This window comes from Carcharodon carcharias, chromosome 15, assembly GCF_017639515.1.
Source record: "Carcharodon carcharias isolate sCarCar2 chromosome 15, sCarCar2.pri, whole genome shotgun sequence".
Taxonomy (NCBI): domain Eukaryota; kingdom Metazoa; phylum Chordata; class Chondrichthyes; order Lamniformes; family Lamnidae; genus Carcharodon; species Carcharodon carcharias.
The window spans coordinates 81,104,326-81,116,879 of record NC_054481.1 but is presented as its reverse complement, the minus strand read 5'-3'; the positions used below and the strand labels follow the sequence as shown (position 1 = coordinate 81,116,879).

General features: G+C 41.1%; 1 protein-coding gene across 2 annotated transcripts in view; it reads left to right on the top strand.

The window, feature by feature from the left end:
• Positions 1-12,554, top strand: part of fam234a (family with sequence similarity 234 member A) — a 42,544-nt gene that overhangs the window by 2,557 nt on the left and 27,433 nt on the right. For both annotated transcript variants that reach the window (XM_041206134.1, XM_041206133.1), the window contains exons 2-5: positions 1,668-2,036; positions 3,082-3,195; positions 4,113-4,295; positions 8,619-8,749. In XM_041206134.1, the coding sequence (XP_041062068.1) occupies positions 1,766-2,036; positions 3,082-3,195; positions 4,113-4,295; positions 8,619-8,749 (699 nt within the window). In that variant the 5' untranslated portion in view covers positions 1,668-1,765. The remainder of the gene's footprint in view (positions 1-1,667; positions 2,037-3,081; positions 3,196-4,112; positions 4,296-8,618; positions 8,750-12,554) is intronic.

Sequence of the window (12,554 nt, the reverse complement as noted above, 5' to 3'; positions counted from 1 at the left end):
ATCCTTACCTGGGCTGGCCTATATGTGACTCCAGGCCCACAGCAATGTGATTGACTCTTAACTGCCCTCTGAAATGGCCTAGCAAATTCAAACGTATAAGGAATGGGCAACAAATGCTGGCCTTTCCAGTGATCCCATGAAAGAATAAAAAGAACCAGGAGAGCATTGGAATAGGTGATTTTGGTGGTATCAAAGGTATGGGGTTTTGTGGGTTTTGGCAGCCCTGAGGCAGAGCTAGAAGGATGACATTTTTGTGATGGAGAAAGTATGGAGTCAGAAACTCAGCTGTAAATCAAATAGGATGTCAAGGTTGTGAATACCCTAGTTCAACCTGAAAGGGAAAAGGAATCAGTGACAAGGCTGAAGAGGTTGAAGACAACAGATTCAATCTTTCAAATATTTAATTAGAGTAAATGTGGCACATACAGGACTGAAAGTTGGGCAAGTAATGTGATGACATAGAGGCAATGGAGGGTTCGGAGTGATGGTGGAAAGGTCAGGCTGGGTGTTATCAATGGCATGTGGAACCTGACAAATCTGCAGATGTCACTAAGGGACAACATGTAAGTGAGGAAGAGGAGGGATTCAAAGATAAATCCTTGGGGAATTCCAGAAGTTGTGGTGCGAGAGTGGGAAAAGAAGTCACTGCTCAAGATGTTGTGTCTGTGGTTGCTTAGGTGAGATTGAGACCAGGTGAGAGTGGTCCCACTGAGCTGGACAATGGCCAAGAGGATTGGAGGAAGACGGTGTGGCTGATCATGTCAAAGGTTGAGAAGCACAAGGAGGGATAGTACAATCGCAAATTAGACTTAGAGGATGTCATATGTGGCTTGGATTAGAGATGTTTCAGTGCTGTAGCAGAGATGGAAACTCAAATTGTGAGATTTAAACATGGTCTTGTGGGGAAGATGGACATGGAGAATGTCTGGAGAAGCACAATGGCTATCTATAAGTTTATTCCAGGGGTAGTCGAGCCTGGACAATGACAGAAAGACGGAGCAGTAACAAGTGAGTTTGGGTAAGGATGGCCATGGGGTGGGGAGTTGGGGGGGTGGGGAGTGGAGGGTGGGGGGGGGGGGGGGGGGCGCAGCGGGTGGTGGGTGGGGGGGGGTGCTCATAATGTCCAAGTGGAAATAAGTGGAAGGTGGCATGACTGAGAGGGAAACAAGAGCAAACAGCCCCAGAGAGGTCAAAAGAAGATAAAATTCTGTCATCCTTTGGACAGGCGTGGACTGAACAGCAGGTGAGTGGGCACGCCTTATGGAGAAATTCAGCATTCAGCCAGTCATCAATTTTCCCTTCCCAAAAGGCATATTGAGTCTGTCAACATATAGTATGACTGCCTAGCTTTTTGCAGAGTATTGCTGTGTCAATTATTTTTTGTAATAAGATATTTTAATTTGTTTTAACTGTGACATCAAACTTGCTGATCGCTGCTTTCTACCTTCAATATAATTTCCCTTTGTTTCTTCTGCTGCCACTTCATTATCTGTGGTTACTTTGGGATTGCTGTTTATATCCAACAGAAGCCCTTTGTTATGGAGAACACAAGGATGTGGAAATAGAAGGGACCAGTTTCAGCTGTTTGGATATTCTTTTACTAAATATTCACAATAGCAAAAAGCTTTGTATACTGTGTAATTTAAATTATGTCTTTAACCTTACAGGAAGAATAAAGGACGAGTCAAGAGGAACTGCTCAAAGAAGAAAAATGGTGTATTTTGAATAAGTAACTCATATCTGCATTGTGATGTAGACTAGGAATATGACAGAAAACAAAGATTTAGAGGGAGAGATACATCCTCTGAAAAATGATGAAGTCAGAAACCAAGAAACAAATGAAGTTTCTAACAGACGCAAAGAAACCAAGATCAGGAAACTTACAAAATTTGGTCAGCTTTCCCGTTGGAGAACTGCTGCCTTCTTCTTGGTTTTATTTGTATGTCTAATTGTGGTATTTGCATTTTCCTTCATAATACCTTGTCCAGTGAGGCCTGTGTCACAAAGGGCATGGAACAGAACATTTGAAAATGCAGGTAAGGTGTAATGGTGTTCCTTATAATGCATGGGTTTTGGATAATTCAGTGGGCAGAATTTTACCGTCGGCGATTTGGGAGTGGGGCCCGCTCGCCAAGGGGAAAATGGCGCAGGATGACGTTGGGAGGAACCCCCATCCTGGTCCATTTAAATATTGAGGAAGGCGGGCGGACAGCGAAATCAGCTGTCCACCTGCCGACCTGTCAATGACCAATAAAGGCTATTGACAGGATAATTATGCTTGTTAAATGCCCTGCCCACACAACCTTAAGGCTGGTGGGCAGGCCAGGAGCCCCAGCAGGCTTCTGATAATATATGAAACCTCATCCACTGGCGGGATGAGGTTTCATGTCCGTTTTTAAAAACTTCAATAAAGTTTATGTGCTTCTTATTAACATGTCCCATCTCGTGTGACATTGTCACATGAGGGGGACATGTTAATAATTTTAATATTTTTCCATTTTTAAAGATTTTTATACTGTCAGTAATCTCCCTGAGATAGCATTTAGTCTGAGGGAGATGTGCAGTCTTTCGTGTGCATGCGCAAGAGAGTGCACTTTGATAGATGGGGAATCACCCCCCACCCCCCCCCAGAAAGCGCACAGCATTTCCCGTTGGGCAGGCCTTAATTGGCCCGCCCACTTAAAATGGCAGCGGGCCCCATTATGGTGGCAGAGTTCGGCTGCCCGCCCGCCGCCGAGCCAGTGGGACCCACCCACCCATCAAGGTAAAAATTCTGGCGAATGAAAAGAAGCAGAATGATGTGAGCAACCTAAATTTAATGACTGTTTTTTGATGAAAAATCTTTGTTTTGCCCTTATTTCAGTATAAATTTTAATTGTTAGCTTCATAGGCAAAGCCATTATTTCCCGTGTAATTTAAAGTTGTACGGGAAACATTTTAGCTAAATTTTACTGGAGTTCTTGATACATTTGATAATTGAATAGGTATAAAGAATTTACATTAAAATGATAAGCAGAAGTAATTATATTTGAAGCATGATGTTAATGTACTGATATGTTTGTGCTATTTGTATTGTTACAGTGAGTTACCCTTTTTTCACACTGTGGGATGTGAACAGAGACAAAGTTACAGATGTGATATTTGCATTTAAGTATTCCAACAACACTAACATTAATGGATCATGTGTAGCTGAGGGTAAGGGATTGTTATAATTATGTAGAACATTTTGTTCCATTTGTATTACGATGGTGCTCAGGCTTCTGAATCTCATAAAACTTACTGTTAAATTTATGCCTTCATATTACAATTTTTTGGATCATGATGTACAAAGCTCTGTAGATTTAACTTATGGAGGTGTCTTAATCATGTATCTCTGGAGAGACAGTCCTTGAACTTTATTGGTTGTGACTTCAATCCTATTCTCTTTCTGTGATACTGTTACCACTAACAGGCCTAGTTTGCCACTATTCAGTTTGAAAGAAGCAAAACCAGTGTTCACAGTTTGCAAATATGATATTACATTATTATTTCAATGTACGCAGTCCACAGTATTGAAGGGAAGAGAAAATTTTAAAATAAGCAAGGCACTTTATCACCCTGTTTTCTGTAAAATGCATCCCTGCGTATTCTTATAAAAGCGCCAGCCTATTGCTAAGTAACTTACAATCTCTGAAAACAAATTTTCATTTTCCTGTTGCAAATTTTCCTCAGCAATTTCTCCCCAACTGAGTGTATTTAACAAATTGAAAAAAATTCATGGCAGTGAAAGTTAAATGACAGACTAAGCAATAAGACCAACTGCATCCAGACAAAGAAAAACATTATTGTGAAGACTTGTGATTCTGCAGCTTTTTATGGTATGTTCAGACTTGTATGTCTAAAGAAAAAAACAATGAAAATGCAGATGAGTTGCTGGTGTAATCTAAGGGAAACAGGTCCCAATATCATTGAATATTTTTTCATATTTGTTTTCACAAAACTTTGCGCCTGATTTCTGTTCAATCACAATGCTGATCTTGCAGAGCTGGCCTCGAGCTGCAGAGAAGTAATGTAATATTTTATACACACTAAAATGTTTATCTGTACGTTAATTTATTTTGCTTTTTTTTTAGGCTTTTCTCCTCTTTGTGCCTATGTGGCTGCTCTATCAGGGACCAATGGGAGTCTCCTGTGGCAGAGAGCTTTGGCAGAGAATGTTCAGCATGTGCAATGTGGAATTGAAAATCTAAGTGGTACAAAGTCTTCGGGATGCCTAGTTATTGGAACTCCTCATCTTACTGCAATCAGCTCTTCTGGTATGTATTTCAAAGTAAATCTACCTTTTGGTAGATTTGGTATTGTTCTCCTAAAGGCTTTATCTACTTAATTATTTTAGTTATAGGAAAAGACAGAACCAGTTATTTAAATCGATTAGTTAAATTGAGAAAATTTCTGTCAGTAAGAATAACGTACACACTTTTTAAAATCAAATATTAGATAAAGAAGGTTACACAGTGAGGGCAATACTTTATCCAAGATGGTTATGAAGGAGGCAGATAGATAGGGGATGAGGAGAGAGGAGGGAGGAACATGGGGAGACGAGAGGAGGAAAAGTGAGAGAGAAATGGACATTAGATAGTGGACGCCAGAGATGTGGGGGTGCGGGTGAGAGACAAGGAGAAGAGGAAGGGAGATAGAAATGAGGGGGAATGGGGAGGGAGGTTAATAGGGAGAGGAAAATGGAGCATGGCAAACTTCCAGCTAGAGGAGGAAATACAGTGCGTTCCCTTCCCTTCCTCAAGCCCAGAGATTTTCTTCTAGAGGGTAGCAGTGTTTATGAGGAACTAGCCTACCTTCCTCCCACCCAGGAACCATTTCTCTGCTTACTGAGTAGAGAATGCTTGCATGCAAGCTTCCTCTAACCAAGACTTGATTTTCTGTGCAGTCATGAGGGCAAGCATTACCTTTACCGATTCCTGGCTAAGATGTTCTGGGAGAAATCATGGTAAAGTTAAATTCACAGAACAGCAAAACTGAGAATCTGGTAACATTGTGTTTATGTTATGGACTAATGATCCAGAGGCCTGGACTAATGATCTTGAAACATGAGTTCAAATCCCACCAAGGCAGCTGGGGAATTCAAATTTAACTAATTTTTAAAAACCTGAAATACAATGCTAATATCAGTAATAGTGACCATAAAATTACTAGATTGTTGTGGAAAACCCCATCTGATTCACTAATGTCCTTGAAGTAAGGAAATCTACTATCCTTACCCACAGCAATGTGGTCGACTCTCACCTGCCCCCGAAATGGCCTAGCAAGCAACTCAGTTATATTTGAGAATGTGGCTCACCCCACCTTTTTGGGGCAATTAATGATGGGCAATGAATGCTGGAATTGCCAGTGACATCCACAGGCCATGAATGAATAAAAAATATTGCTGATTAGGATTCAGACCAAGTATTTGAGACAGCATTTTTTTTTGCCAATGGAAGTTAGGTTAGAAAATCTAGTGAACATTTGCAATAACAGAATTGGGGATGTTTCTACTCATGAGCTGAACCTGCTGAAAATGTAGCCAGCAGAGAATGAGTAATTGGTTTGATTCACAGACTCACTGACAAACACCTTAAGAGCCAATGAGCTGTTTTACTTAGAATATAAGAGAAAACAGATAGTTGGACTGTCAGTGAGATTTTAAAGATAAGGGCTGTGATGTGTCTGGGTCCAGAGTTGGAAGTTATAATGCAGGACATTGTAGCTTAGGTACAAAAGTAAGGCAAAAACAAGTCAGTCAGTCAATTAAAGGGACAGTGTGTGTGGTTTATTAGCTTCAGATTTATTAGTAAATGAGAGTGACTGAAGAAAGTGTGATTTTCTTTGACTGTCATTTGTCAATGAAAGCAGCTTAATGATTTGCATCAGGTCTTGTCCCACTGAAATGTTTCTCAATTTGTCTCCTGAAACAAGTACTCATGACTGAAAGATGCTATAGTGGATTGAGATCACAAGTGCATCCAATTGTTACACCTCCAGGATTTTTTTTTTATTCATTCACAGGATGTGGGCATTGCTGGCTAGGCCAGGATTTATTGCCTATCCCTAATTGCCTTTGAGAAGGTGGTGGTGAGTTGCCTTCTTGAATCGTTGCAGTCCATGTGGTGTAGGTACACCTACTATGCTTTTAGGGAGGGAGTTCCAGGATTTTGATCTAGCGACATTGAAGAAACGGTGATATATTTCCAAGTCAGAATGGTGTGTGGCCAGGAGGGGAACATCCAAGTGTTCCCATCTATCTGCTGCCCTTGTCCTTCTCGATGGTAGCAGTTGTGAGTTTGGAAGGTGCTGTCAAAAGCAGCTTGGTGAGTCCCTTCAATGTATCTTGTGGATGGTACACACTGCTGCCATTGTGCATCGGTGGTAGAGGGAGTGAATGTTTGTGGATGGGGTGTCAATCAAGCAGACTGCTTTGTCCTGGATGGTGTTAAGTTTCCTGAGTGTTGTTGGAGCTGCACTCATCCAGACAAGTGTAGAATATTTCATCAGATTCCTGACTTGTGCCTTATAGATGGTGGACAGGCTTTGGGGAGTCAGGAGGTGAGTTACTCACTGCAGAATTCCTAGCCTCTGATTTGCTCTTGTAGTCAGTGTTTATATGGCTAGTCCAGTTCAGTTTCTGGTCAATGGTAACCCCCCCCCCCCCCCCGGATGTTGATAATGAGGGATTCAACAATGGTAAAGCCATTGAAAGTCATGGGGAGATCATTAGATTCTCTCTTGTTGGAGATGGTCATTGCTTGGCACTTGTGTGGCATGAATGTTACTTACCACTTGTCAGCCCAAACCTGGACATTGTCCTGGTCTTGCTGCATTTGGACATGAACTGCTTCAGTATCTGAGGAGTCGCGAGTGGTGCTGAACATTGTGCAATCATCAGCAAACATCCTCATTTCTGACTTTATGATGGAAGGAAGGTCATTGATGAAGCAGCTGAAGATGGTTGAGCCTAGGAGACTATCCTGAGGACCCCCTGCAGTGATATCCAGGAATTAAGATGATAGGCCTTGAACAACCACAACCATCTTCCTTTTGTGCTAAGTATGACTCTATGAAGCGGAGGGTTTTCCCCCTAATTTCCGTTGACTCCAGTTTTGCTCGGGCACCTTGATGCTAAATGTGAAGTGAATCAAATTGGCCACCTGCAATGTGGAAAATTTCCCAGGTATGTCATCGTCACAAAAAGCAGGACAAATCTAATCCTACCAATTACCACCCCATCATTCTACTCTCAATCATCAGCAAAGCGATAGAAAATGTTGACAGTACTGTGATGTGGCACTTTTTCACCAGTAACCCATTCACTGATGCTCAGTTTGGATTCCGCCAGGGCCAATCAGCTCCTGACCTCATTACATCTTTGGCTTAAATGTGGACAAAAGAGCTGAAGTCCAAAAGTGAGGCAGGAGTGACTGCCCTTGACCAGCCATTTAAATACTGTGGCAACAAGAGCAGATCAGAGGCTGGGAATTCTGCAGAGAGTAACTCACCTCTGGACTCCCCAAAGCCTGCCCATCATCTACAAGGCACAAGTCAGGAATGTGATGAAATACTCTCCACTTGCTTGAATGAGCGCAGTTCCAACAGCACTCAAGGAGCTCAACACCATCCAGAACAAAGCAGCCCATTTGATTGGCACCCCTATCCACCACCTTAAACATTCACTCCCACCACCACCAACACACAGTGGCAGCAGTGTGTACCATCTACAAGATATACTGCAGCAACTCACCAAGGCTCCTTCGGCAGCACCTTCCAAACCTGTGACCTCTACCATCTAGAAGGACAAAGGCAGGTAATGGTGTTCCCATGCATCTGCTGCAAGTTCCCCTCCAAACCATACACCACCCTGACTTGGAACAAAATATCTCTGTTCCTTCACTGTCGCTGAATCAAAATCCTGGAACTCCCTCCCTAATAACACTGGACTGAAGCAGTTCAAGAAGGCAGCTCACCACCACCACCTCAAGGTCAATTAGGGATGGGCAATAAATGCTGGTCTAGCCAGTGACACCCACATCCCATGAATGAATATTAAAAAAAGTTCTTTCCCTATCTTCCTATCCTCATGATGAAGACACGATAAAGAGTAAGAAGTTCTCCAAATGACCTGGTCAACAACCCTTCATTAACAAACACTTCAAAATAAATCAACATGGACTGGTCGTTAGTCTCATTTTCATTCATGGAAATTTTGCTATTTGAAAATCCCTTCAAACGAACTCACTATGAAGCATCATACAAAGTTTCAAAGAAGTTGCGTGTGAATATGTTAAATATGTATAATGGTAAACGACCACAGGAGTTTTTTTTAACATTTTACATGTTTATGGTGTGTATATATCAAGCACCATTTTACTGATTTGCTTCTCTTTTATTGCCCTCCTTTTAATGCCTTGTAACCAGAATATAAAATATAGAAGTTTTTGACAGGGAAACTAGAAAAGAGTGGATAACGCAGAAATGTGAAGTTTTCAAAGTATCAATGGCTGGCGATATTCTTTCGAAAAATGCCATGAAGTTAAATGTGCTGCTTGATTTTTGTGGACATTTAAAGTGTCTCTTGTGTTTTATTTTAGGAGAAACATTGTGGACATTCAACACTAGTTTTGCTGTTGACCTTTCTGTGATTGGTCCTGCATTGATACTTCCAGATCTGGATGGTGATGATGTTGGAGATTTTTTGATCTTTTTTACACCTATTAATCAGGTATGGAAAAGAGACTCAGCCATTGACTGGTTGAGGTTGTGAAATGCAAATTTGTCATGATAAATTTAACGTGATTGAGATAAGAGTATTTTTGTCTTTTTGTAACTTAGAGCATGTTGCATATCTGCAGGACTATGGGGAAAGAGTAGAGAGTAGGACTAATTGGATAGCTCTTTGAAAAATCAGCACAGACACAATGGGCCAAATGATTCTATATTGTCACTCTTCAGAAATCCTAAATGCATAGGACTGGCAGTATATTGGGCCCTGGAGTTTCCACCTGATTGTGTTGGTCTTTACAACATTACTCATTATCAGTGTAACCAGTGCAAAAAATCATGGAATTTAAGGGCAAACATTTTAGAAGTAGAAAAATCTCCCAAAATGAGCCATACTTTCTCCCCACCCACCAAAATGAATGAATGACCGCTGGCAGTTTACACTAATGCTGGTTATTTGCAGGTCTCAGAGGAGGCTCTAAAAAGTAAGCTGAAATCTTTGGGTGCAAGAACACTAATAGGTATGCTTTCAAAGGTTTTGAATTTTTTTTCCCCAAATTTACTAAGTAACTCACTACTGTTCCCCAAACTATCTAGGAAATAGTTCTGAAATAAAAACAGAAAATGCTGGAAAACTTGTGTCTGGTAGCATCTGTAGAGATAGTTAATGTTTCAAGCCCATATGACTCTTCTTCAGAGCTCTGTAAAGATACCACTCTTGTCAAGGATTTTTTCAAAGCAAAATGATTTTTAAAATATTATGTTTTTTAAAATGCTGCCTGATTGGGTTGGTTCATAGCAGATTTTGCGTTCCGTGATCTGCAATTGGATTTGAGGGGAAAAAAATACTTCTCATAATGGACACAACTTCCAGTGACATTGCCAACTGGAACCAGAATAAAAATACCGCCCCCCCGCCCCCCAAGCCGCCCCCCTCCACCACCAACTCTAAGTGAATAAGTACTACACTATAATAAAAGCAAAAAATGCTGGAAAAACTCAACAGGTCTGATGGCATCTGTGGAGTGAGAAACCGAGTTAATGTTTCGAGTCCGTGTGACTCTTCTTCAGAGCTAAAGAGAAGAAGAAATTTTGTACTGTTAAAGGAGGCTGGAGCAGGTGAAGCTGGATAGGAGGTCAGCGATAGGTGGGGGCTAAGGAGAGATGGACAAAAAGAGAAAGTAAGTGTTAATGGTACTGGTAAGGGCTAAAGAAGGTGCTGACAGTGGCAGAAAGGTAAGAAAGCAGAACAAGAGTTTAGCACTCTGTGAAAGAACAACATGAAACAAGCAACATGGCCCTTATGGGGCTGGACTGGGGGAGAGGGAGCAGTGGTTGGGGAAAAAAGATAGAAAAAGGGATAAGGGGATAAAAAGGGGGATAAAACAAGTACTACACTGTGTTGTGGTAAACTGTAGAGCTTGTTCTCTGTAAGGAGAGATTAAAAAATCTCAGATGATTCACTTGATAATTCCTAACTACTTAAGAAAGCCTAATTTTAGGCATTACTGGGAGAGGAAAAGCCCGGGAAGAAGTCATTTGGTTCCCTGTTGGCTGTTGAATAAAGAGTGGTTTGATGTGGAGAACCTAAAAAAACAAACTCATTACACTTGAGCCACAAAATTAATTGGTGGAGAGCGGGCAGCAGAACTTTAATCACATGCTGCAATCATTTACTACACGAAACCGACCAGGAACTGCCTTCAATATTTTTGAGGTGGAGGAGGGGAGTGGGGAGGAGTGTGAGTGGGGCGAGCACAGCCTTCATGCATGCGTACTAGTGAGCACTTCATAATCTCCCTGAGGCGCAGAGCTGCCTCAGGGAGATGAAGAGATATGAAAAGAAAGATAAAGGAAATAAAAATAGAATGAAACGTGTCCAGTCATGTGACTCTATCTCATGAGCAGGGACATGTTATTAAAGAAAGATTAAAGTTTTTATTTTATTTTTATTCGCTTTTGGATGAGGTTTCTAAAATGGTGCAAAGACCATTTGGCCTTTTTGCAGAAAATTACTTATAATTAACTTTTTAATGGCCTTAATAGGCCTTTTAATTGTTGATGGGCGCGCTGCCGACTTCGGCATGTGCCCACCAACCGAAATATTGTGCCAGTGCGCGATATATGTCAGGGCATCATCGCACGTTATTTGACGCTTGGTCAGGTTGGGCGCGCGCCGGCCCAACGAGCTAAAAGTTTTACCCATAGGATATATTACAGAAACAGGCCTTCAGCCCAATTTGTCAATGCCTATGCTTCACTTGTACCTCCTCCCATTTTTCTCATCGAAATCAACCATTGTAATCATCTATAATAAAAACACAAAATGCTGGAAAAACTCAGCAGGTCTGACAGCATCTGTAGAGAGAGAAACAGAGTTAACATTTAGAATCCATGTGACTCTTCTTCAGAGCTGAAGGACTTGAAATGTTAACTCTGTTTCTCTCTCCATAGATGCTGTCACACTTGCTGACTTTTTCCAGCATTTTCTGTTTTCATTTCCGATCTCCAGCATCTGCAGTATTTTGCTTTTATCATTGTAATCATCCCTTCCCCCTGATATGCTTGTCTAATTTCTCTTTAAATGCATCTATACTATTCACTTCAATCACTATCTGTGGTACCAAGTTCCACATTCTCACCACTCTTTGGGTGAAGAAGTTTCTTCTGAATTCCCAATTGGATTTTTTAATTACTATTTTATATTGATGAACTCCAGTTATGGTCTTCCCCACAAGAGGAAACATTCCCTCTGTATCCTCTCTAATTTTAAAGACCTCGTTTAACCCACCCCTCAGCCTTCTTTATTTCAAGAGAAAAGACCCAGCCTATCAATTCATTCCTGATATATATACGTAGGCATTTCTGATATTATCCTTGTAAAACTCTATATTCTCTCCAGTGCCTTTATCATAGAATCACAGAATTGTAACGATGCAGAATAGGCCATTTAGCCCATCGAGTCTGCACTGGCTCTCCGAAAGAACATTATGACTCAGTGCTATTCTCCTGCCTTTACCCAGTAATCCTGCACATTGTTTCTATTTAAGTAATCACCTAATGCCCTCATGAATGCCTCAATTGAACATGCCTCCACCACATTTATAGGCAGTGCATTCCAGACCCAAACCACTCGCTGTGTGAAAAAGTTTTTTCTCACATCTTTTGCCAATCATTTTAAAACTGTGTCCTCTCATTGTCAATCCTTTTATGAGTAGGAAAAGTTTCTCCCTATCTACTCTGTCTAGCCCCCTCAATTTTTCAAATACCTCTATCAAATCTCCTTGGAGAGAAGGTTAAGAGGAGAACAGGCCCAACTTCTCCAATCTATCTTCATAACTGAAGTTTCTCATCCCTGGAACCTTTTTTGTAAACCTCTTCTGCACTCTCTTCAAAATATTCACATCCTTTCTAAAGTGTGTGCCCAGAACTGTATACACAACTCCAGCTGAGGTCTAAGTAGTGTCCTATAAAAGTTCAACATAACCTCCTTTCTCTTGTACTCTATGTCCCTATTAATAAAGCCTAGGATGCAGTATGCTTAATTAACTGGTCTCTCCACCTATCCTGCCAACTTTCATAACTTATGTACTTATACACCTAGGTCCCTCTACTCGCACATCCTTTAAAGTTGCACCCCTTATTTTATATTAGCTGTCCATGTTCTTCCTACCAAAATGAATCACCTCACACTTCTCTGCATTGAACTTCATCTGCCACCTGTTTGCCCACTCCACCAACTTGTGCATGTCTTTGAAGTTCCACACTGTCATTCTCAGTTTAAATATTTTCAAGTTTGATATCAT